Raw genomic sequence first — 27384 nt, forward strand, 5'->3', positions numbered from 1 at the left:
ATATTCCGGTTTCTGAGTTCCAACACTGCTATGAAGAGTGGGAAAACCGTTTGAAGAGTTTAGTGGCTTCGCAAGGGAACTATTTCGAAGGTGATAAGAGTCCAAGTATAGCTGGATTGTAATTAAAACGTTTTTCTGAACTAGTCTCATTAGTTTATTTACAGACCTTTTATCTTCATCTTTATAGAAAAAAATTTAACAATTTTAGTATTGAAAAATATTTATTATAAATGCTGCAAGATTACAGAGCTATTCTAAGAATGTTTTATTATCACAAAGAGGCCGCTGTTTATGAATACACAACTTAAAATGATTAAAATTTATTTTCAGTTCAATGTGTATATTTTATTAATTATCTTATCATTAAAATAGACTCTTCGAAAGAAAGGGTTTTTTAGTACATTATTTTCGCATCGTCATTTCTGATATTGCGTTTAACGAAGTTGTACCGGAACCTTTATCAATCCCATGATGTTTTGAACGACAGCTGACTATCTGATACCTCTTAAGACAGTGTCTTATAAAGAGATACAGTATGAGTACTTCTCATTATAGATGAACCTCTAATTCGGTTTAGTTGAACGCTTGCTGCTGCTCAAATTTTATTTTGATTACATCTTTTTTCGAATATGATGATGAAGGTAAAAATATTTTATTTATTTTTTATTAACTGTAAACATAGATAATGTTTTTTTTATCTATTTTCTTTTATTTAAAATACTATTCGACAAAGCGAACTTCATATTAGTGGAGGATTTCAGCACCGTTGTTTTGTTTGGTATATAGAGAGATGGATCAGTACAGTCTGGGCTTTGTTCTACTGAACAAACTGACATGTTTGTCAATCCATTCTAAACAAGAAATGTTGTCTATTTAAAATTGGTTACTGTGTTTTATTTGTTTTTATTAGTAATAAAACTTTTAACCCGTAATTCTATGATTCACGCGTAGATGAGATATGACAAGCAGAGGTTTGTCATATCTCATTACTTAAACCAGAACAACTGACGTAAGAAATTTATACTTTTTACTTTATTGTGCGAAGTAAAGGAAGTGTTGTGATCGCGACAAAATTCGGTTTTCAGATTTTAACGGAAATATTCACTTTGACCATCCCTGAATCCATTTTGAATAGTTTCGGCGTGACGTACGTACGTATGTATCTCGCATAACTCAAAAACGATTAGCCGTAGGATGTTGAAATTTTGGATTTAAGACTGTTTTAAAATCTAGTTGTGCACATTCTCTTTTGATCGCAATCGACTGGACCAAAAGTGACCAAAAAAGCCCAAAATCCAAAACATTTGGATTTTTTATTTTTTCTTAACTGCAGTAATAAGCCCTCATTGAGAGCTTTTAAACGATATATCATAAGTGGTACTTATTTTCATTGGTTCCAGAGTTATTGCCAAATAAAATCTTAATGAAATATTTTGATCTTATAAGGGGAAGGCATATCGGTTCGAATTTGACTTCATCACCTTTTTTTAATTTTTTTTGTATTTTAATATATTTATTTATTTATTAATTAACCTCTGATTGTAAAAAAATATTACAATAAAAAAATATCAGAAGTTAACGAAATAAAATTTTATATACTTTTAATTTTAAAAAAATGTGTACATGTAATTTAACAGGCGTAATAGGAAGTCATGTGGTGTCCACAACAGATTTTTTTTCTCTTTCTTTGTTCAACAACCAGTATATTTACAATCGGTTCCTTAAGTGGAACCATAAGTAAGTCGCTTGATAAGAAGCACAGATAAGGAGTTCTTAAGAGACTCCCACAATAAATAAATTATAATAATAGTTATCAGTAATCTTAAAGTGCATTAGAAAAAATATTTCTGCCAACAAACACATCATAGTCTAAAAAAAAATTAATAAATAAAGTAAACAATAAACAAATAAATAGTCAAACCAAAGAAAAGTAATAGTCAAAAAAGAATAATATTACTAGATTTGACGTTCTCATTTATCAAACTGTACTGTCATACAGGAGCCCCAAGTCAAGTATATGAAGACGTTTCAACCGTCGGACGTCCCTGCTGTTATCAAGCAGATTGATTGCTAAGTGGTTGACGCGATTTTTAAGTTGTTGCTGGTACTTAACACTGCGCTGTCTCACAACCTCACGAATCGTCGGAAGCTCTAGATATTCATGAATTTCATCACTCCGTGTGAACCATGGTGCCTCTGCAATTGCTCTCGTTACTTTGTTTTGGAAGCTTTGTATGATATCTATGTTACTATTATTTGCTGTTCCACACATCCCCACGCCATAAGTCCAGATTGGTCGTAGGATAACCTTGTAAATCAGTGCTTTATTGGACGTGAGGCATGAGTTTCTCGTAGCAGCCAATGCAGTTCCTTATATTCAGATGTATTCTTCTCACTCTCATGTGATACTTTCAGATGAAACACCAATCTAGGTGCAGTCCTAGGTACCTACACTCTGTTTGTGGGATCAAAATACCTTTCATGTTCACACTGGGACCCCTTTCATGACATCCTTTTGCATGGCGAATGTGACATGCTTTGATTTATCCTGATTAACTTTAATCTTCCATCTTTTCTGCCATGCGCAGACAAGGTATAATGCCACTTGCAGCTCTTGCGAGGCCAGGCCAGGGTCTTCGTTAAGGGCAAGGATAACAGTGTCATCGGCAAATGTGGCGACGATGGAATCTTCCAGGGCTGAAAGGTCCGCTGTAAATACGGAATATAGATCAGTACCTAGTACAGAAGTTAAAATAGTATTTCTAGTAATATAGTACTTCTGTTTAAGAAATTTAATTTCTCTAACAACTAAACTGTATAAAAAAAATTGTTAAATTGCTACAATGTTTTATTCAAAATATTAATTAAAATGTCTTACAAATGTAGATTAAATCTATTTAGTAACGAATAATATGGCATTTCTTTTAAAAATGTCATAATAGTACATTATGCAACGATCCTATAATGATAGCCATTAATGCACGAATGCCAATTAAGTTACGACACGAACTTTGGCAAGTGTCGTAAACTTCACATAAGGGCATTAATGGCCATTGTAAAGAGTTGCGTATCGCATTTTTACTTTTCCGTCTAGATAGCGCTGTAGCAGATCTGCAGCTCTAGAAGGGAAAGTATTGTAATCGGTCCAGTTTGGGCATATGACGTTTTCAACGGATCTGGACGTTTTGACACCTAAGGAACCCAAAAAACCAAAAATCTGAACGGAAATTTTCCGGATGATAATGTTCGTATGTACTGTGTGTGTTCGGTGTTGGCCTCTAAACCACCTTATATCTCCAAAACTATTGGACCGATTTTGATCAAACTTGGTCAAATTACTTCTATATATGGTGCATTGATGCCATTAAATTATCAACTTAAAAGGTCAAGGAAGGTTATAAGAGCAAGATTACCCTCAGAATATCAAAATTTCTCCTAATTAAGATCATATTTTTCTTAAACACATTTTGTTAACAATTAAAAAATAACAATATTTGTAAAAATCCTTTTTTTGGAAAATCGTACCCCCCAAAAAAAAAATCCGGTGTAGTCGTCTATGTTGTGACGTCACAGGTGAGCGGTAGAATTAAATAAATTGATGATATTTAAAAAGTAAAAAAGTAACTCCATCTGGCCGGGTCTCAAACTCGATCGCCCGGTTGATTCTGTGCCTGACGCATTAAGCCTCGCGGCTCTACCAGTCTGTTGACCGTACGAGCGAAATTTGTTCTATGTAAGTTATGAAATTACATTAGTTTAGTTTGTGACGACCGTCGCCGCTAATACCGCCACACCCGCGCGAATTAAATACGGTATGCGTGTGCGCTTTAATTAGAATCATTGAATTAAATAAACGAAAAAGTATTATATTTAAATAAAATGGTAAATATTTTTAATTAAGTTGTGTGTGTGAAAGCCGTGCAGCAGAAACAACTATTTTCGTCAGCTTTTTTCTACGGCTGAGAAAATATTTCGATATTGATTTAAATCAGTGATAGAATGCATTGTTTACGGAATTTTTTTCTTTTAATTTTCTAAAAATGCATTAAACAATACATTTCTGTAGCAATTAGTCATAAGTTCTGCTCTTACTTTAATATCGATCGGTGTTAAATACATTTCTTGCTCAGAATCCGGTATTATTAACAAAAGAATAAAGAGTGTAATATAGAAACTTAGTTACCTATCGATGTACTTTCAAATTAACGTCTACTTACTAACTACACTTTGATCTTAACCAAGAGGCCGAAAAGTGATTCTACTTACTAACTACTAAATCGGATTAAAATCAAAGTAAAAGCAGGTGATACATTAAAAAATACCCGCTTCTGATTGGTCAGTGGTTGAAAAGGGTAAGCTTTTGATCGGTTGAACACCTGTATCGTAATAAAAATCTGTTTCATAATGACCCTCATTATGATACAGGTTTCAACCGCATAATTCAAAAGTTACAATATACATGTAAAAAAATATATTTTTTGAAAATTTTTTAATGTTAACTTTATAAAATGATAATTAACTGTTATCCTGAAATAAAATATATTAATATATAATAATGACTTTTTATTATTCAGCATAAATATGTTTTGATGTGAACCGGTAAGAAACTAAAAATAAGTGAAGCACTATAGAAAGTGAGCGTTCAAACAGAATGAAATTGTGTACAGAATGTAATAATAAATATTTGTGTCTCGGATTGCAATTATGATGGGCATTATTGTGAAGAAATCTGAAGTTTGTTTTTTAAATTAGAAGTGCTTAATGGTATATAAAAAATACAAGGGCAGATTAAAATATTTAATTAAAAATTTTTTTATACAGATTTACAAGAATTCTTGAAATCTGATTCCTTATTTTTTTTGTATTTTAAATATTTTATTTTCAGTTAAATCATCCCAATAATACTGCTATATTAGTAGTAGCTGATTATAACCGACTTACTGTATAGATTTATTAGTTTATGATAGATTATAAGTGTGTACTTATATGGGATTATAATAGTATATGAGAAGTGTTTTCTTATCTATAACTCTAGACAAAGATAAAAAGCATTCAATTTGATTTAAATTTTTCAGTAGCTCTGAAATATTACCTTTCAATGACAAAGTTTGATATACTATAATTTAGATAAATTTTCCTATGGAAACAATAATTAACGATAAGGGTTTTTTAAGAGCAGAAAAAGAAATATTCCTTTACAGTATGTGGAATGAAAACCATGATTATTTAATTACATGTTTTCAGTCTACAATCTCATTATAAAGATACATTTAAATAAATAAATGATTTTGCAGTCATTACAAATACGTTTTACTGAATCAAAAGCCCGTAAACCAATCAAAAGAGATACGGCAGTTGCTGAGCCCAAAATTAAATAAAAATAATTTGGATTGATATTTATTACCTATTTATCTGTAAAAAGGCTTTTTTCTAAATAATTAAATTAGCAAAAATATCTAGATATATGTATGAAATTTTAAATTATGTAACTCTTAATACAGATTTCAATAGTTAAAAAAAAAATGAAATTTACGAAATGTTCCCATCTTGAACGATTTTTTTTCAATATGAGACCATCACATCTCCAAGACACTATGGAGGGGGGGGGGAGCTCAGATATTATGGTTAGGATTGTCTTACCTCCAAAGTGTTTTATTTTCAAATTTTATGCCCTTTAATGACCTTTAAAATTAAAGGAAACAGTTGGTTTGATACTGAAAAATCGATTTCTGAGACAGATATGTTAATATTTTTCTTTTTAATATTTAAACTAACTAATTAAGGAAGAATATTTAAATCATATTAATGCAAATATAAAGAACAGAAAATGTATGCTAAATAATATATTGTCGCGTGTTCGCAGCTCGATCAGGATATTGAGAGATGAACAATTTACAAATTTTATATAATTAAAATTTATTAGTTAAAGAACATAAGTAAAACAAGGCAAATCAAAAATAATAATAATAATAATAGTTTTTTTTTATTATTAGGTTTATTTATTTGGTAAATTTGTATAATAAAAGATGAGGAAAGTGAAAGAAAAAAGAGGATTATTAGTGCGGGACAGTAATCATGTAACATTCTGTATAAGATGAAAAATTTGGACAGGTGAGACTTGAGATAGGCCTAACCTCCTCAACTCTCTCTGCAGTATATGTTTATTTATTATTCACAAATAAAGTAATAATAATAATAACAATAGCAAACACTAATAATAATAATAAATGTCAATAAATAATAAAATGTCAATAATAATAAAAAGTGATTACATACAAAACATAATTTAAAGCAATCCTCAGGATTATTTACAGGTATTTAAATATAATTCAGTCTCATTGATAAAAAGACATTAGCATGACCGCTAGTCATGCTAATGCGCTTTTAACCACTGGTCTTGTATTAACAACAAAAATACAATAGATAAGACAGTACAAAGTTCTTTCAATGCAAATATCCTTACTTTTCACAAATAAAATTACTCTAACAATTTATCAATGAACTTTAGTACACTATCTCTTTCGCTTACAGTCTAACAGTAACTCACCGAACCATTTCTTGTTTTCGTATACTGGAATTACTTGTGACGTCACCTTAATCGCGTCGTACTTAATTCACTAGAAATTCTCTCCTTCACTGACCTCCTCGCTTAGAATACTCTCGTTTCAAACTCGCATAACAACTCCTCTATCGTCGAAATCTTGCAGACTCTCTTCGCAGACACACATCTCGCAGAACTTACATCTCGCAGACTGACGTCATAACGTCTCGCTTAGACTGACCGTCAACTGGTCTTTCCCGGAGTATTTATAGTCCTTGCCGGACCCCCAGACCTAACTCGAAGCGTGAGAATAATCGTCCGCCCTCACACATTCCCATGAAATTCCTACGCTGCTCCGGTAACTCTTCTCACGGTTAACATCTGTTTAGATGTGTCAGTGGGCAGTATTACAAAAGACGATTGTTAAACGGACCTGTTACCTTTACTAAAAGGGTTTCTTTTAGCCTCTTTCTGGGTTTCTCCCATTATTATATTTTCTACTACTTTCTTCTTAATTGGCAGGAATCCGTTACTCAGGTCCGTTATACCGGTCTTGTTACAATATATATATATTTATTAGTTAAAGCGCCACCAACATTTTTTTTTAAATTTATATATATATAGTTATACTTTAGCAACAGCCAAGTACACTAATGTTATATTTTACAAATTAAAAAAAAATTGTTATGAGAATAAAAATAAATAAAATAAATTAATACAAGTAGGAGAGAAAAAGAAAAAATGAAGAGTTGATCAAATTTTATGAATTCCTATAAGAATACTTCGGCATTTACTGATTAAGTCTACCAATTCATCCAGCAGAATGGTTAAGCGTTTACAATTAGACAATTTAAGCAGGTGGTATGTCCTAGAGTAGACAATTTGAGACAAGAAAAACGAATATTATCAATGATAACAGGAATGGAACCGCTGAAAAGTTTATAGGCAAAAACACAAATTCTTATATTCATATAGTTTCAAGGGTAAAAATTCTCCATTTTTTACATGTATCCTCCCTTATTAACTGCCATTCAGGTGACCAAAGCCACAAAAGCGTAAATAATTAAATAATTTCTTCTGAACTTCTTCTATTTCAGATGAGGAATAAAATATAATAATAAAAGTGATACATTTCTATAATAATAATAATAATAATCCCTCTTCACAAAAGAGGAACTAAAACAAACCCAAACAAATGACAGAGGAATATCACTTTTACCAGTTCCATACAAAATTTTAAGTAAAGCACTTCAAAGCAGAATAATTAACAAAATTGAGAATTATTTAGCAGAATATCGGGGTTGGTTTTGACTCAGAAGATGTTGCACTAAACAAATTCTAAAATGCAGAAGCAAAATTAAAAGTACATCAACTGACAGAAAACAGCAAAAAATAGGTTTAGAAATGTCCTATGAATAAAAAGAATTTAAAAACAACGATAAAAATTTGATAAAAAACTGCGCATGACTTCCTTGTACGCCTATTAAATTACATATACATATTTTTTGCTGCACTTCATTTAAACCTATTTCATTTGAAAGTGAGATACGATCCTACAATTCTTCAATAAAGTGGACAGTTACACAATTGCTAAAATATTTTATTAATTCAACAATCTTACCTGAAATATTAGAATAGAGTAAAAGATCCTTTAGTACTCTTTAAATAAATGCTAGTCTTATATCTAATATTATGTTTTTCTGTCATATTTTTTTTGTATTCTTATTATTGAATTATGTATTATTAATTTTTTTTTTACAATCACAAGTTAATATTATTAATAAATCAATATAGTTAAATTAATAAAAGAGTTATAAAAGTCTGATTCGAACCGACGTGCCTTTCGCTTGTAAGATGCAAATATATCATTAATTAAAATTTTATTTGGCTATAATTCTGGAACCAATAAAAATAAATACCATTTATGATATACCGTTGAAAAGCTCTCAATGAGGGCTTATTACTGCAGTTAAGAAAAAATCCAAATGTTTTGGATTTTGGGCTTTTTTGATCACTTCTGGTCTAGTCGATTGCAATCAAAAGAGAGGTGCACGACTAGATGTTAAAACAGTCCTAAATACAAAATTTCAATATTCTATGACTAATCGTTTTTGAGTTATGCGAGACACATAAGTACATACATACGTACAGACGACATGCCGAAACTAGTCAAAATCAAAATGGATTCAGGAGTGGTCAAAATGGATATTTCCGTTGAAATGTGCGAACCGAAATTTTTTGCGATTACAATACTTCTTTTACTTTGTACAAGGAAGTAAAAAATTCTGTAGAAAAAACAGTCTTTGAAAACGGACAAAAAATATAAAAATTAGGCAAATTTTAGGAATCTTAAGGAGATAATAACACCAACTGTACTCGAAAAAGAAGGAATTAAAAGTAAGATTCGTAAAATGGAAACGACTCAAAGACTGACAGCAGATGTTTAGAACAAGAAAATTTAAGCTATAAGCTAAATTACGACACTACAAAACAGTAATTTGCCCAGAAGCCTTATATGCAAGGAAGTGTTTAGGAATGTTTATTGCTAGAAGAGATCTTTTAAAAAAAGGAAGAAGAATGTTAAGGAAGATTTTTGGACTCAAAATAGCACAGTATTATAGGTTGAAATCTAACAAAGAAATTTACCAAGAAATAAAAGAATTAGAAACGGAAATACGGAAAAGAATATGAATTGGTTTTTTGGCCATAATTATAAAATGGGTGACAACAGAATTAGAAAATATTTATTTCACTTTTACAAAGATAGTAAAACAAAAATAGGGTGGCACTGGCAATTAAACCAAGACCTAGAAAAACTAAATAAAGATTGGAAAAAAATGATAGATAGAATAGTGATTCGAAATACACATTATGTAGGTTTTACATTAGATGAAAAGGAATAACTAAAGAACAGCTCCAGAAAATTTACAGACGAGCAAAAACAAACACTCTCGGGAAGAATGAAGGAGTACTGGAAACAACGAAAAGAAGAAAGAAAATGCAACGACACCTAAAAAGATCTAATCGAAAGAAGAAGAAGAAGAATAGTAACGCCCCTACCTACAGTAACAATAAATGCATGCAGGATAAATAATGTATAATTTCAAATTCCGAGGAGATTAAAGAAATGTTTTGAAAAAAAATTACTTATCAGATAACTAGAAAAAGGTATTCCAAGTATTACGTACGTTTTTTTTTTTTTATTATTAATCGCATTAAAATCTATTTTAAGCAATAAGATATCATATATCATGAACAGCAAGAGGAATGTATAGTAATATAAAATGAATGTCAATTAAATTACATACCCCGCATGACCATTCATACAGGTATTTTGACAGAATGAAATGGAGTAGAAAATGAGGGTAAATTATTGTTTCCGTATTTATTCACCGGCTGTGTGTTTTTAATTGTTTAATTTTTTCACTGTTTTAATTAACTGAGTTACACATAATAAAAAAGGAATTATAAAAAAAAAAATTAAAAGAAGAAATTTTTTGCACTTCTATATTTGTTCGTTGAGAAACAAATTTTGAATCCCAAATTTTAAAAAATATTCGTGTAACCTCCTTAGAAAATGTTGAGAATATGTATTGCCTAAAATTTAAGATAGATTAAAGCTATATTGGAAGTTAGTTAAAACAGATTTATCGGTAATCAGCTAAATTAGAAAAAAAGAAAAATTAAGAAGTTTTATTAAAAACGATTCTATGTCATAAATATAAAATCTATGTCATATTTCTATGCCAGAAACATAAAACTGTATGACTAAACGTACTCGTATACCAATCGATGAGAATCATATCTAAAATAATCTACAGTCTTTGATTAACATGTTTACTTAACCTACATAAATTCTATGTTAACATAAGTAAATCTCAACAAATATTTACTAGATTAAAAATTTGAATTTGATGAAGAAATTTTAGGTACTTGATTGATCTCGCACCGTCACTTATTTTTATGCAACTTCTTCAGATTTCATGAAAAATGAATAATAATGTAAGGTGGAGAAAGAATATTTTTAAATGAAAGATAAAAATTACTAACTTTTTACACTATGTTGACTCCATGCACTGACGAATCGTACGTATATTAACATAACCTTACCAAGTATAACCTACGCTCGCTTCACTCGCTAACCTCATCTAATTAACGTTAAATAGCGTAAAATATCCATATTTAACGTTAATTAGTCGAGGTTAGCGAGCGTAGGTTATGTTTGGTTAGGTTATGTTGATATACCCACCCGGTTGGTCTAGCGGTGATTTGGAAGTCGAGAGTTCCAGCGTTCAAGTCCTAGTAAAGTCAGTTATTTTTACATGGATTTGAATACTAGATCGTGGATACCGGTGTTCTTTGGTGCCTGGGTACCAATTAACCACACATTTCAGGAATGGTCGAACTGAGACTGTACAAGACTACACTTCATTTACACTCATACATATCATCCTCATTCATCCTCTAAAGTATTATCTGAACGGTAATTACCGGAGACTAAACAGGAAAAAGAAAGAAAAGGTAATGTTAATATAACTCATCGGGTTGGTCTTGTGATGAACGCACCTTCCCAAATCAGCTGATTTGGAAGTCTAGAGTTCATTTACACTCATACATATCATCCTCTCAAGTAATACCTGAACGGTAATTCCCGGAGGCTAAACAGAAAAAGAAACGAAAAAAAGCTTATGTTGACATACGTACGACTCGTCAGTAACCGGAGTCTACATAATCTAAACAAACAACCTTCGCTAGCTTCGCTCGCTAACAAACATACTTTTTGTTTAACACATTGTAATAATACGTTGTTTTTTTTACGAAGAAGTTGCAACAAAAAAAGTGGCGGTGCGATAACAAACTAGTACCGAAATTTATCCCCATTCAGTAATTTTTATTTTGAGCATCGTGAAATATTATTTCTTTTAAAGTCAAAAAATATACTTAACCAGATTAAAAAATAATTTGTTTTTAATTCAGCTATAAGTTATAAATTCCTTGAAAAATTGACCACAAAAGTTTATTATTTGAAGCATGGTTACTTTTTCGGAATTTCACAGCCAAAAAAAATCAAAAACCTCTTGTTAGGTTAGATTAGGTAACAACATGCTGGTTAGGATTCAGCGTACAGAACTTCGTACGAAATCAACATAACGTAACGCTCACTTTCCTTGCTCGAAATTCCGAAAATGTACTTCAGCATGAATTAGATAAACTAGAAACAGTAACTATATTTCAGATTATATTTGTGTTTACAACGAACCTGTCGTGCGTAAACAATAAAATACTGATGCAAAGATTTTCAGATTTTCAGATTAGGGAATGTTTCTTGACATTCATGATGTGTAGTTGTTGTAATGAAAATACGATTTTCCCTTGCAATACCTGTAAACAAAAATTATGTATGCTTATTATTTTATAAGCTGAAAACGTACTTTTAGAAAGAGATACTAAAGTTCTGTAATTTCATGAAGTCTATAAAATGTACTAAACTGTTTCAAACGTAATACATGAATGTCAGCTTTTTACTAGTAGTTAATACTACCAACTTATAAAATAAATAATTTCCCAATTTATTTTCTGAAAAATATTTCAAAATATTCTAAAATGCTCTTTATTTCTGTTTAGCCTCCGGAACAATCATAAGGTATTAATTACTTCAGAGGATGATATGTATGAATGTAAATGAAGTGTAGTCTTGTACAGTCTCAGGTAGACTATTAATGAGATGTGTGGTTAATTGAAATCCAACCACCAAAGAACTCCGGTATTCACGATCTAAACTTTTTTTTAAAAACGATAATTATTAATATATCATCTTATTTAAGTTTTCTTTTTATTTATTTTTAATAATTGATTTTATTTCTAGATAGATATTTTCCAATAATAAAATTAGTTATTCTTGTTTCATTTTAAAATTACATTACTGTATTTTTTTTGCTATTGCTGCAAAATTGTATTTGTTTATGGGAAATTTAACGAAGTTATTGTACAACAAGCTTAAAATATTGTGTTTTAATATAACAAATTATTATGTTTTACAATAATTTTCTCAAAAATTAAAAGAAATACAGTTCTCGAACCTTTTTAATTCAATCTTTCGGATAGAAACCAACAAATTTACACATGAATTTAAATTTCAGTTCAGCATCATTTTACCCTTGGAGTAGAAGTCAGGGCGAAAGTTTTTTCAAGCTATAACTCAAAAATGAATTTTTTGGATCCACGTATATAAGAACTGTTTTATTTATTTAGAACTTATCTTGAAATACTTATTGTTAATTCATTAAATACTAAAATTAAGTTAATAATACATACCTTTTGACAGTAACCAATTTAAATTATCAATAATTACAAAATTAAGTAAAATTTTAACAATTTTTTGTTTTAATTTTTTTGTTTTATAAACAAGGTGTGTATGTCATACGAGTAAATACGATATAACACTTATCGTTAACTACTGTATGTATTCCAGTTAATTTACTCTTGATAATTCATTAAAAAAACAAAAATTTTTGTAAATGAACCAGCATAGAACCTATTGAAAGTTTGCGATTATAATAATTACTTTTAAAGTGTTCGTTTTTATGAATTTTTTTCGTAATTCTAAGAATTTTACTGCGATTTTAAACTTCATAATATTACGATAATTAAAATTGACTTTGTTTGTAACTAACACGCAATTTTCTAATTAATACAACATGTGATACTCGATATGCAAAAAGAACAGTACGAGGTAGCTATTACTTAACTGTCACTTCTACCGATAACATTGTAAACCAGGCTGTTACTCAAGTGTGTATTTGTGTGTGCTTACACGTTCTTCTTACAGTGTTAAGTGCACAATAAGAAAGGATTTTTTGAAATTTCAAGTTAAAGAGTTAAAATAGAGTAACAATAAAATGTACTATTTTTTTAACTTCTAGGTAACAAATGAAGATATCAACTAGTTCTTTGGTGTATATAATCTTCATGTGAATATTTAAAAACTAATTTCTAGATTTTTTTTTTAAATTCCGAGTTTAAAGGATTAAAATGCATTTTTAATTTTTTATTACAAAACCCGGCTATTTTTTTTTTTTTTTTTTAATTTCTTGTTAGATGAAGATATTAACATAATTTTTGGTGTGTGTAATTTTCATGTAAATATGTATAAAGCAATTTCTAGATTTTTTGAAATTCAACCTTGAAAGGAGTGAAGAAAGGTAAAAAATTTGAACAATGCTTGCAAATTTTCCCCATTTCCGACTGTACAAAACGATATATTCACTAGATTTGGGCTTGAAAATACTCTTCAGATAAATATCTAAAAACTATTTTTGATTTTATTTTAATTTTGCTGTTTTAAGGGGTGCTGTGGAGTACGGCGCGGTGGCTCAACTAATACAGTCATTGTTATTGTATGTACAACGCGACTGGTTGCATCTGCCTCCGGTTACTTGATTAAAAATCTGATGTGGGCACTACATGACTTCCTTGTACGCCTATTAAATTATATATACATATTTTTTTTTAATGAAAAGCACATCAAATTTTATTTCATTAATAACTTCTGATATTTTTTCATATTTTTTTATCATTATTGAATTATTATTTATCATAAAAATAAATTTAAAAAAAAAAGATGAAGTCTGATTTGAACCGATGTGTCTTCCCCATCAAAGATCCAGATATTTCATTATTTAAAAATTTATTTGGCTATAACTCTGGAACCAATGAAAATAAGTACCACTCATGATATGTTGTTGAAAAGCTCTCAACGAGGGCTTATTACTGCAGTTAAGAAAAAGTCCAAAATCCAATTATTTTTTTGGATTTTGGGCTTTTTTGGACTCTTTTTGTTCAGTCGATTGCAATCAAAAAACGGAGGTGCATAACTAGATGTCACAACAGTTCTAAACTAAAAATTTAAACATCTTACGTCTAATCGTAAGATTTTTGAGTTATGCGAGATACATATGTACATACGTACAGACGTCACGCCGAAACTAGTTAAAATGGATTCAGGGATGATCAAAATGGATATTTCCGTTGAAATCTGAAACCGAAATTTTTCCCGATCATAATATACTTGTTTTATTTCGTACAACAAAGTAAAAACATAAAATAAGAGTAATTAAAAAAAAAAGAAGAGAAACGAAGTACAGTCTCACCACTAGGAAGAAGACGTTGTATTTTATCGTCGGGTGACGTTAAAACCGGGAAAAATACATTTTTACCTGTACTTACGGGTAACCAGTTATAACTTTTTTTTAAGATGGAGGCCGACTGTTTTAAAATCCATATTCTTGGATAACTGAAGTTATACTGACCAAACTGTTGTGTAGAAATTATAATACACTGATGGTTTTTATAAATTGAACGGGATTTAAATTTTTATATTTATTATTATTCTCATAAGCATGAATTTAATGAGCATAGGGAATCAAGGGTGCAGAGCTTCCTGGCTAGACGGGAAGGACGAGTAAAGAGAGCCCTACCGCGACGGGGAACGAAAGTAATCATATAGCGCGGACGAAGCTGCAACAGGTTTGCTAGTATATATATATATATTGTCGCCGAATGGCTTCGACGGCACGTGGCATTTACTAACCGCAAGGTAGCCCTGAAAAGGGCCGTTTTTTGCGTTAGCTCTGAGAAGAGCTGTTGGTTCTGGAAGCTGGTCTCCGGCGAGATCGGGGAGTTGCGGCTCGTCCATTGAAGTCCGACCGAGCTTTCCCTCAGCGGCAGTTGGGTCCCCACTACAGCAAGGCAGTGGTGGCCCCCAGAGCCCCGCAGTGTCGGGTCGGCGTCGGTTCTTACCGTCGTCCCAGTTCTTACATTTTCCCATAAAGTCCTACTCTGGTCCGGTAATTCTTCTCATTTCTACTAACGGCAGTATTACAAAGAATTATTGTTAAGCGGACTTGTTAGCCTTAGAAAGAGAATTCCTTTTAGTTCTGTTCTGAATTCCTTTTATTGTATTTTCTATGACTTCTTAATTCACAGGAATCCGTTACTCAGCTCCGTTGTACTGGCCTTGTTACAGTTTTTAAAAAACATTTTTGGTTTTTAAAATTTTGATTTTATAAGAGATTTTACAGCGCGGTGGCTTAGCCAATACAACCATTGCCATTGTTACTGTACAGTATGTGCAACGCGACTGGCTGCACTTACGGTAGGTGCAGCCACCGTAGGTATGCTGCGTGTTCTTTTTTCCAACCGGTTTTCCAGCTACTTCTGGGTCTGGGTGTGTGTGTGAAGGCAAATGCAATTATCGCACCCGGCTTGCCAGGCCGACGTAGCTGCAGACGTACTGCAATAGAAGTGTAAATGTACCAGTAAACATGTAGTCTGGAACAAACTCAGGTCAACCACCACTGAGATGTGTATTTAACTGAAACCGAACCACCAAAGAACATCGATATCCACAAAGTTGCATTCAAATCCATATAACAGCAACTGCCTTATAAAAGATCAACTCCATATAAAAGATCTGCTCAGTACAGTGTTGTTACGTGGTCTTCTAGCAGTCCGCGAAGACTTCCGATGTCCCGCTTTAGTCGCTCGGTAGAGTTGCCAAAGACTCCTCGAATCACTGCGACTTTTCAAATTATGTGGTAACCAAACGGTTTCTGTCTTCGTTTACTTGAATAAAACATAAAATAAAAAAAATAAATTGACCGCGATGGTAAAAGCAACCCGCATATAAAGCAGGTGAAGACGCCACATATATGTCTTAATAAAGTACGGGAGACCTTAAATAACTTCATAATTGGTAAACGTAGAGGAATGAAATTTAGAAAATACCTCCAGACGATCTAATTTTCGGTATGAGTTTACTATTCCCTCCCAAGCTCATATGGGAGCGGACAGTTCAAAAATTTGAAGTGGAAAGGATAAGATTGTTAAACACTATTTCTATTTCAAACAGCATTGTAAATCAGAACCTTTGTACGTAGAAAGCATTGAGCTATGAAAATAACGCCATATATGTAAAATAACGCCCATTTAATGTTTTTTACGGCTAATTACAAAAATAGTCTCAATATCTCAAATAACTTCTCAGCGATATACTAAAAACAAAAATCTGATTTGGACACTACATGACTTCCTTGTACTCCTATTAAATTACATATACACATTTTTTTTAAAATGGAAAGTATATAAAATTTTATTTTATTGATAACTTCCGATTTTTTTTCATATTTTTTTTTGGTTATTGAATTATTATTCGTCGTAAAAAAATGTTTACAATGAGATATTAATAATTATTAATAAATCAATATATTTAAATTAAAAGAAAAGGAGATGAAGTCTGATTCAAACCAATGTGATTTCTATTGTAAGATACAAATATTTCATTAATTAAAATTTTATTTGGTTATAACAGTGGAACCAATGAAAATAAGTACAACTTATGATATATCGTTGAAGAGGTCTCAATTAGGGCTTACTACTACAATTAAGAAAAATTTCAAAATCCAAACGTTTTGGGATTTTGGACTTTTTTGGATACTTTTGGTTCAGTCGATTGCAATCAAAAGCGGAGGTGCACAACTACTAGATGTTACAACAGTTCTAAATCCAAAATTTCAACATCCTGCGGCTAATCGTTTTTAAGTTATGCGAGATTCGTACATACGTACGTACGTACAGACGTCATGCCGATATTAGTAAAAATGGATTCAAGAATGGTCAAAATGGATATTTCCGTTGAAATCTGAAAACCGAAATTTTTCGCGATCACGATATTTCCTTTACTTCGTATAAGGAAGTAAAAATCATAACAAAAGTATCAAAACGTTCTAATTTTTAGTATGGGATCATTTATATGGGATCCATTTTTATCAGTAATCTATTCGTCAATTTTCGATACACCTGTTAGCAGATAAAAATAGTCTTTTTTCAAATCTAAGGTCGTTCAATTCTTTGAAATTAATTTAAAAAAATAGAATTTAAACCCTTTAACATGGATTGACTTACCTACATGAACGAACACTCGTGTCTAAAAAAAAGATAAGTGGATCGAAAGAAAGTATTCCAAATTTAAAAATGATTTAAACTTGGAATTCATAAACTTGTTTTGCTTCATAATATTTGAGGAATGATCTTAGGAGAGGCACATTTTAAAATTTTACATGCATTTTTAGTTGTAAATGAAAAAAATTGCATCAAAATGCAATTTTTTTTTTTTAAGTTTCACATTTCTAACAAAGATCTAGTGTTTTTTTATTTACAATCTTCCTATTTAAGGAATAAGGAATAAAAAAAAATTTTGTATTAACTTTTTTATTAATACTTATACTCTGAAAAATATTTTTTTTTATTGCTAAATGATTTATTATTAAACATCAATAATATTTTTACCAGAAGCTACATTTTATATTTATTATTTTTTTTATTTTAATGTTGTTTTTTTTTATTTCTTGAATAACTCTTTAAGTTTTTTAAACGCCCTTACTATTTAAAGATTGATTTGGGGAATCCTCCTCCATACAGTTTTTTTTTTTTGAACCCACCTGCCCTATACACATATAGTAAACTATATCAAAAGGGGGCGCACAGGAAAAACCAAAATATATATCAAAATAAGAGTGTGAGTTTTGTCTCTTACGTAAAAAAAAAGTTTAAAAGTTACGTTTCCTACAAACAGGTGTTCTACCTTTAGCAAAAATATTATTATTGTGGGTGAACGGCAGTATCTAACAGTGATGATCGACTGCTCGCTAAGATCTTTCAACGAAACCGGTTTTTGTTCTCATGGTATTCAGGACCGGCTGAGTTTAACCTGCGCTGTGTTCTGTGCTATCCCTACTTTTACTTTTGTCAGTTTTTTGTTCTCTGCTAAATAACTAATGTTCAACACAAGCGCGCGTGTGAGCTTATTCTACGTACATTAACTTCTTACTAGATTTCATAATTCATGTCGATACGATTGTCTTTGTACATAGTAACAGTTTAACCTTTCTTTCAGTAAATATCCTAAAAGTATGATATAATATTTCTTTTGATTTGAAAATATAGTACCAAAGTATTTGATATATTAAACTAATAATTTTATTATACTTTTTTTTTGCTTCATTTTCTATTTTCAGTAATAAAATAAAAACATAAGATATTTTGTTTATCTTATATATTTTTTTTCATTCAATAATGTGTACAAGTAAAATATTAGGATTTAGTCGATGTTTTGAAACGTAAACAAATCGCATAATTTAAAAAAATTGCATTATTATTACTTAAGAATGTATCAGTAGCGGCTCGTAGATAAAATCAGTTGGAGTGCTGCTCCAGAAAATTTTTCTCTGGGCCTTTTCAAGGCCATGATTAAAGATTATTATAAAATAATGGAACCGAAAAAAATGAATGAAATAGAATAGCTGGAAGCAGGATAATAATCTAATTATACACTTTATCACATTCAAGAAGATGGTACACGGTTTTTAAGCACATTGTGCTTAATAACCATATTCAGTTTAACCGAATAATAATAAAATGCCAATACAGATAATATTTTTTAGTATTATTAGATAATAATTTAATAAAAAATCCGCTTAAAAACACTATAGTCCAATGATTCTTAATTTAAATTTCTATGTACACAGAAAGAAACACATAATTAGTTTTTACTAATTACCTTCTCTTTCGCCCTTTCAGCGTGTTTTTGAACAGATTTGTCAATCAAAGGGCCCTTGCTTTCCAGTATCTTCTGATCACTACTGAAAAAACAACTAAACCACTTTCATATTTCTTCCACTGGCTAAACTAGAAAAGGGAACGAACAAGGAACGTTTCATACACATGCGGAGTAAAAAAAAAGTTACCTTTCACCAGCACGCCAGGGCCAGCACTGCGGGAGCGATAGTGCTCTCTCCCGTGCAGCTTCCTATGTACGCATGGGTAGAACTTTTTAACACCACGACGCTGAAACTGTGAAGCGCACAGTTCCATACAAAGATTTTTGTATCTTTTTCATAAACTGGGGGATGGCTACTGACATTAAGCTTAAGGATTATATATTGTACAAGTATAAAGAAAGAATTAAAGAAAAAAGGACTTATTATATTAAATTTTATCGATAATATCAAGTGAAAATAGGGGGTGCTGAAGTTCCACAATGCCTATACGCGAGCCGTATACTTCTACTGGAATGTATATTATTATAGATCATATTATAGCCGAATTAAACTTATTTCAAATTAGTCCTACAACACTGAAAAATCCCGAAAGGATTTATGTACGTATGAACTTACGAATTAATGTCGGCCAGTTTTTTGGCTTGATATCTCCAGATTGGATGGACCAACTTGAATGAAACTGGCGCGATGATTTCCACATATTCTATTCGATATTGATTCCATTTAAATTTGCCCACAATTGGTCAAGGGGTAGAGAGAGAGACATGAAAATTGTAGATCCTATATCTTCGAATTTTACTCAAAGGGTTGGTAAATTTATTTTGCATAATGTAATTATGGAAATACATAAGGAATTGTAGAAATAATAAGGAATTCCCCTTATTAGCTAACGTATTTTCTGGTGGAATTAGATCTTATTCAAACCCCCATATAGAGGTGAGGACAAAATTTTTTTTTTTTGTCGTTTTCGGACTCAAGTTGCATTCTTATATTAATTTAATTTTGGTTACAATTTATCAAGGGAATGGGGAGGAGATACAGTTATCATCGATCTGGTATTTCAAAATTTTATTTAAATAAAAAGTAGCATAATTTTTTTTTTTTTACATAAATATTTACTTGCATAATTGCATACTTTAATCTTCCATTTAACTTGCTTCCTAAGTAGTTGTCTATCAAAGACAAAGCCTTCGGAAAGAAGTTGTATAACTCTTATACAACACTTTCCTATACAAGCCGGCAACTTTTATTTGTATATTTTTTAACAGCGTGATGATGATTGTTAAACAATCGAAATGGGTATCTAAATTTTAATTTTAAGTTAAATTTTTGTAGACCATTTTTGAATATAATTTTGTTTTCCAGTTTATGTCAACAACCTTCTAGCATCATAGCATGTTATTTGTTTTTGGAAAAATAAAAACCATTACAAATAAACGGTTGCAGAACTGGATGAATATTAATTTTATTTCAACCTTATTTAAAAAAAAAAAAAAAACTTGAAAAAATTATTCTCTTAATAAAAATTTCATTCAAGAATAAAAATAAAAAATATTAATTTTTGAATCAAAATAATATTGATTCCATATACTGTAGCACGTTAATAGTACAACAAAAAATAATGATTATAGTATTAAAATATTTGGTAAAAGTTTTGTGGAAAAAAAGATAATGAAAAGAAAGAAAGGTATTAAGAATGTCGTCTTCTGGAATACTTCCAGGCATTCGTCTCTTTTTTTAAGTTTTTTTTTTATTCGCATCCTACACTGTACTCTTTCGGGATTTTGCAGGCTGTTCTTCCCAGTCTATATTTAGTCGACCGAATAAAAATAACACAAAAATGTAGACTCCTATTTTGGATTATATTTTCAGCCGTGAGTAGATTTGAGATGCTATCTCACGTTATTTTTAACGGCTAAAATCCTTAAATCTCGTTTTCTACTTCTTATACCCGTATAACAATTAATTACTTTAACAGAACTAAAGTAGAAATAATAGATCGTAGGTAGTACTTAGGTGCTGTCATGATTATAATAAAAAAAAAGTAAATTAAAAATATTTTAATTTTTCAGTGGTCTAAATTTATTGTACTAATACATTAATAAAATTTACTTCCGTATTTCATTCATTCAATACTGTAGCAGATCTTAAAACACAATTATTTTCGATACAAATAAATCGATACTGAAAATACTATCGATTATCGATTTATAATCATATATAAAAGTAAATATACATATACACATTCTCGGTAACGTAGGATTCCAACGTGGGCTCATACATTTAAATCGGTTCAGCCATTGAGCTGCTACGGGGTGGAACAAACATACATACATACACCCAAAGTACATTACACTTCTTTTTGGGAAACCGTGTAAAAAAAAAAATAAAATAAAAAGCTCCAACGGGTATGTTTTTTCTTTTATCAGTAATCGTGATATTTAAAAAATGATATTATACATTACTAATTGTTTGATTTTGTTTTCTGTTAGCCCACTAATATTTTTAATTTTTATTACGTTACTTTATTTTGTTAATTTCTAAATTATACGTAATTTTTGTGCAACAACACTTTTTTTGTGTTTTCGTAAAACTATCTCTCTTTTTACGGAAATACGAAACATTTTTAAACCGTTTTAAAAAAAAATTGAAGTTACAACCCAAACGTATTTTTTATTTATTTATTTTTGTTTATTGAAGCTTTATTCATCGTTAAGTAGACTGGATGATTGTATTTTCATTCGGTTGAGGAAATTACTTCTGCTGTAAGATTTTTCGAGATAACTTAACTTCAAAAAATAAATAAATAAATAAAAAATAAAAAAGCTTTTTTATTATCATTGCTTAATACTGGTAACACCAGTGTGTGTGTGTGTGTATATATATATATATATATATATATATATATACTCGTATGCATACATTTCACTTTCTTGAATTTTGTGCCAATCACTTTCAAATTGATACACAAAATACAACGACCCAAAATCTCGATCGAGTTCGTTTATGGGAAAAATCGGACCATGGGGGTAAAAATGGGGGCTTTTTAAAAAAAACAAAAATATCACTATAACTTTCTTATTAAGTAAATTATCAAATTCGTTTAAAGTTCTTACTATTATTTGAATAAGGGCCTAAAACTTATCTAAGTTAAGTTTTTTGTTATCACCAACCCAGGGGGGTTGAAAAAGTGTGGTTTCGAAGACAAAAGAATCATACCTCCCTTAATAGGCACAGTTTCGAATCGGTTTAAAGTGGTCGTTAGTCCTCTAAACATTAACTAAATCTTTTATCTGAAACAATGTTTGATATGACCAACCCTTACGCCAATCATTTGATATCATTTTGATATCTGAAGTATTTTCATTTGATATTATATTTGAAGGTTTGGAAAACCTTTAATAGAAAAGTAATACACAATTAGATACCCTGGAGAATCGTTTATTTTGTTTTTATTAAAACATAGGTTTCTTGTAAACCTCTTTTCATACCTATATTTTAAAAGAAATATAACTGGGATATTTTAAATTAAATAAACTTAGTAAAAAATAAAATAAAATATTGCTCAATATTTTTCTTCTGAAATATGGACCAAGTATATTGTATTTGCTATGGAGTTCACCGCTTAAGACTACGAACGGTTAATAAGTTCTTGGTAGGCGGGTTTCATTTAGCGCTGACTTAAAAAATGAATACTTCGAGAAATTAAAATACAAAATATTTTTTTCAAATTTTGTGTAACATTTACAGATTTTTTGTTTTTATTTCTTTACAGATATCCTTTGTTCCTGCAACTCTTCTACTTTTGTCATGGTTCGGTTGTACAACAACTTTCGTAGAGAGTGCGAACATATTAGCTGTAGTACCATTCAACGGTAGAAGCCATTATATTGTAATCGAAGCTTTATTGAAAGGTCTCGCCGCCAAAGGACATCAAGTGACCGTCTTCAGCTCGTTTCCCCAAAAAAAACCTGTAAAGAACCTAACTGATATCGATGTATCCTATTTGACTCCGACGGTAGTGAACGGTTTCACTTTGGATTTTGTTAGAACTTTTCAGACTTCTTTTGATATTTGTAAAGTTATTTCGAAAATCGGAACGGAACTGTGCGAAAAGTTTATGGGCGATGAAAAAATTCAAAAATTATTACACAATGCGACGAACGTTTATGATCTAGTGATAACGGAAATATTCAGTACGGATTGTTTTGTATCTTTTGCTCATAAATTTAACACTCCTCTGGTGTCGATCACAACGAGCGTTGCTTTACCGTGGACGAACGACCGCGTAGGAAACCCCGATAATCCGTCTTACATTCCGAATTATTTTTTGAACTACAGCGATAGAATGTCATTTTATCAAAGATTAATTAATACGATGACGTTAGTGTTTTCTAAATTATTTAATTATTATTCATCCGACATCCCGTCCTATCAGATCGCTAAAAAATACTTAGGTGAAAATCTTCCACCCCTAGACGAGATATCTCGGCAAAGGACTTCTCTTGTTTTGACTAACAGTTATTTCAGCATTAGCCAGCCTAGACCTTTAGTTCCAAATGCCATTGAAATAGGCGGCATACATCTACAACAACCTGAGCCTTTACCACAGGTAATTTAAATATAAACTGTTTATTAAAAGTTCAGAATATTCTTAAGAAAGTTAAAACGAAAAAAATTTTCGACTTTCGACTTAGTGAATATAACAAGTTAAAAGTAAATAAAATAATAAGCATCATTATAAAAAAAAAACTTATTATTTCTTCTTGAACTGTTACTCTAATATGAAATTTTTCATTCATATTTTTTATCCTTACATTTATGAACAAGTGTAATCAGTATAAGGTTAAAAAACAATGAAGAACTTTCTCTCATTATTTTCTGCACTACCTGATTTTTCTTAGCTACCTGATATCATGATCTTTTGACTGTAATAAAATAAAATTTTGATTAAAATAAAATTTTGTCTTAAGATTTATAAATGCCATTTAAATAAGCAGATTTATATTTCTTTAGCTTGCTCCCAAAATTTAACTAAAAGTTAAAATGACCATATATCCGTTGAATGACTTCTATGACTGAGCTATTTTTATTTGCATACATTTATATACATTTTATTCTTGTTGTTTTATGTATTTAAAATAAAACATCAGTATTTTATATGTTTTAAAAAATGTTTAGAAATAGATGTATTTATATGAATATACTTTTACTTGTTACACAGGAAATACAAGATATGCTAGATAAAGCAAAAAATGGTTTTATCTACTTCAGTTTTGGTTCAGTTTTTAAGTCCGCATCTATGGAAAAGCATATGCTAGATGCATTCTTAAAAGCTTTCTCAAAGTTACCGCAATTAATAATTTGGAAATTTGAAGAAGAAATTGATAATATTCCTCCAAATTTAATAATTAAAAAATGGTGGCCACAACGTGATATCTTTGGTAAGTAGATATATTAGTATTTTTATTGTATACAAATTTATATCAGTTTCAACTCTCTCTAATTAGTATTATATTATGCATATGATTCAAATATTTTGTTGTTTTTAAAAGCAAACAGCATAAATTACATATGTGATTAATTTTAAGAACTGAAATAAATTTAAAGAATAATTTTATTAAAAAATATTTTTAACTTAGGGATTAGATGTGTGGTGATATCATACAAAAATCAGATCATTTGAGGAAGTAGTATTTGCTAAATTTCATTTTTCTGACTGCAACAGTTGGAAAAGTTATTTAAGAGTTTCCTGACTTTGATTATACTCTATATAATTTGTTTTGTTATACTAGTAGATCTACATATTATTAACAATTTTATTTTACTGTTTTCCCATGGTGTTATCTGGTTAGGTAATACTTGTGGCAATGAATGCAAGTATAAGTAAGTGGAAGCTCTAAATTTAAAAAAAAAAGAAAAAAATTTCACTTTAAATGAATAACGACTGTTATTATACTAATTTTAATTATTTTTATGTTGTAATATTTCAGGTCATAAAAATATCAAAGCTTTTATAACTCATGGAGGTTTATCAAGTATACTAGAAGGAGTTAACGCCGGTATTCCGATACTTGGTATACCATTATTTGCTGACCAGCCTGGTAATATTAATAATCTTGTTAGAAGAGGAGCTGGAATTCAATTAAATTTAGAGGATATTACATTTGATAATGTATATAATGCACTTACAAGACTGATTAATGATAAAAGGTAGGTTAGTTTTTAATAAATCATACAAATATTACCAATATCTTATTGAGCTTAAAAATTGCCAATAGATTTTGCATAATTTTCTTATTTTTAACTCATTTGTCATTATTTATCATTTGTCATTATTTTAAACTCATTAGATCTGGAGCAACATACAAGGTGAAAATACAAAGATACTACGATTTGCTGATGATGTAGTAGTTCTAGCTGAGAGTAAAAAAGATTTAGAAGAAACAATGAACGGTATGGATGTAGTCCTATGCAAGAACTACCGCATGAAAATAAACAAGAACAAAAAAAAGTAATGAAATGTAGCAGAAATAACGAAGATGGACCACTGAATGTAAAAATAGAAAGAGAAAAGATTGTGGAGGTAGAAGAATTTTGTTATTTGGGAACTAAAGATGGACGAAGCAGGAGCGATATAAAATGCTGAATAGCAACACAGGCAAAACGAGCCTTCAGTCAGATATATAATTTGTTTACATCAAAAAATAATTTAAACATCAGGAAAACATTTTTGAAAGTTTAGGTTTGGAGTGTAACTTTATATGAAAGTGAAACTTGGACGATCAGAGTACCTGAGAAGAAAACATTAGAAGCTTTTGAAATGTAGTGCTACAGGAGAATGTTAAAAGACAGATTGTCTTTTGACAGGTTGGATAAAGTGACAAATGAAGAGGTGTTGCAGCAAATTTATGAAGAAAGAAGCATTTGGAAAAATATAATTAAAAGAAGAGACAGACTTATAGGCCACTTATAAGGCATCCTGGAATAGTTTCTTTAATATTGAAGGGACGTAGAAGGAAAAAATTGTGTAGGCAGGCAACATTTGGAATATGTAAAACAAATTGTTAGGGATGTAGAATGTAGGGGGTATACCAAAATGAAACGACTAGCACTAGATAGGGAATCTTGGATTGCTGCATCAAACCAGTCAAATGATTGAAGACAAAAAATAACTCATTTGTCCATGAGCATATTATTTTTAAAGTGTAAATTCTTTTTTATTATAAATGCTAAAGACATCAATGTTATACAGGAAGTTAAAAAAAATGTTTATATATATCTAAAGAAAAAATATTTATTTATTTACTTATTCAACAAAAAGAAGTTAACATCCTACAACATGTGATGGTGGATGATTTTGTAGTTGAATGAATGAATTTTTTAATGTATGAAAAATGCTATACCAAACCAGGAAAATCCAGATGGAAGACAGAGATGTTACACTCTCCCATGGAAAATAATATTATATTATAACTCTTAAAACAGGAATTGAACTTACAATCTTTTTTATCCAACTTCTTTTTTTAATATACTTATTCTTGGATAAAAAAATTAATTAAAAAAAATTTTGACAAACATTTCTCACTAGAACCAAATTCCCAAAAATATTTTAGAATGTTCTTGGAGGAGAATTACGGTAAATAAATTAATCTGGCATTCTAATGGAAAAAAAGAAAGTCTTTTGTTTTTTGAAATGGTGGTATGACATTTTTGAGGATATTTGAGGATAATGATTCGAGGATACATGACCCATTATTCTAATTATTATGATTTCATTATTCTTATTTTTCTATAATAATTCACTTAGTAGAAAATAATGGATTGTTTTTAAACTGTTATGGAGGAGTTACTTTTTTTTAGTATTATTATTTTTTTGATGTTTAATGATTGATTATGAAAAGTAATTTATTAATTTTCAGTTATATGGAAAATGCTAAAATGATGTCTCATCAATTTAAGGATCGCCCAATGTCAGCTTTAGAAAATGCAATATTCTGGGTTGAATATGTCTTACGTCATAAAGGAGCATATCATATGCATTCAACTGCAGCTGATCTTCCATTACATCAACTATTACTTTTAGATGTTATTGCATTTTTATTGATCTCATTTTTTATATTTCTTTATTTAATTTATATAATTTTTAAAGTATTTTATTCACACATTATTAAAAGAAATAAAACAAAAAAAGTAAAATTTAGTAAAGATAAAAAAAAACAATAA

The 27384-nt window shown here is 30.1% G+C and overlaps 1 protein-coding gene across 1 annotated transcript; it reads left to right on the plus strand.

Moving 5' to 3' along the window:
• Positions 1-444: 444 nt before the first annotated feature.
• Positions 445-27384, plus strand: LOC142320822 (UDP-glucosyltransferase 2-like). The gene is made up of 5 exons (XM_075358797.1): positions 445-641; positions 22934-23203; positions 24383-24602; positions 25152-25371; positions 27081-27384. Exons 1-5 carry the CDS (start codon positions 630-632, stop codon positions 27382-27384), a joined length of 1026 nt encoding a protein of 341 aa, XP_075214912.1. The 5' UTR covers positions 445-629.

Source organism: Lycorma delicatula, chromosome 3, assembly GCF_047948215.1.
Source record: "Lycorma delicatula isolate Av1 chromosome 3, ASM4794821v1, whole genome shotgun sequence".
Classification (NCBI taxonomy): Eukaryota; Metazoa; Arthropoda; class Insecta; order Hemiptera; family Fulgoridae; genus Lycorma; species Lycorma delicatula.

Excerpts from the sequence above, each read along its gene's own strand:
- LOC142320822 (XM_075358797.1), top strand. Across the intron at positions 23,204-24,382 it reads ACGGTTTCACTTTGGATTTT|GAAATACAAGATATGCTAGA; the intron begins GTTAGAACTTTT and ends CTTGTTACACAG. Across the intron at positions 24,603-25,151 it reads GCCACAACGTGATATCTTTG|GTCATAAAAATATCAAAGCT; the intron begins GTAAGTAGATAT and ends GTAATATTTCAG.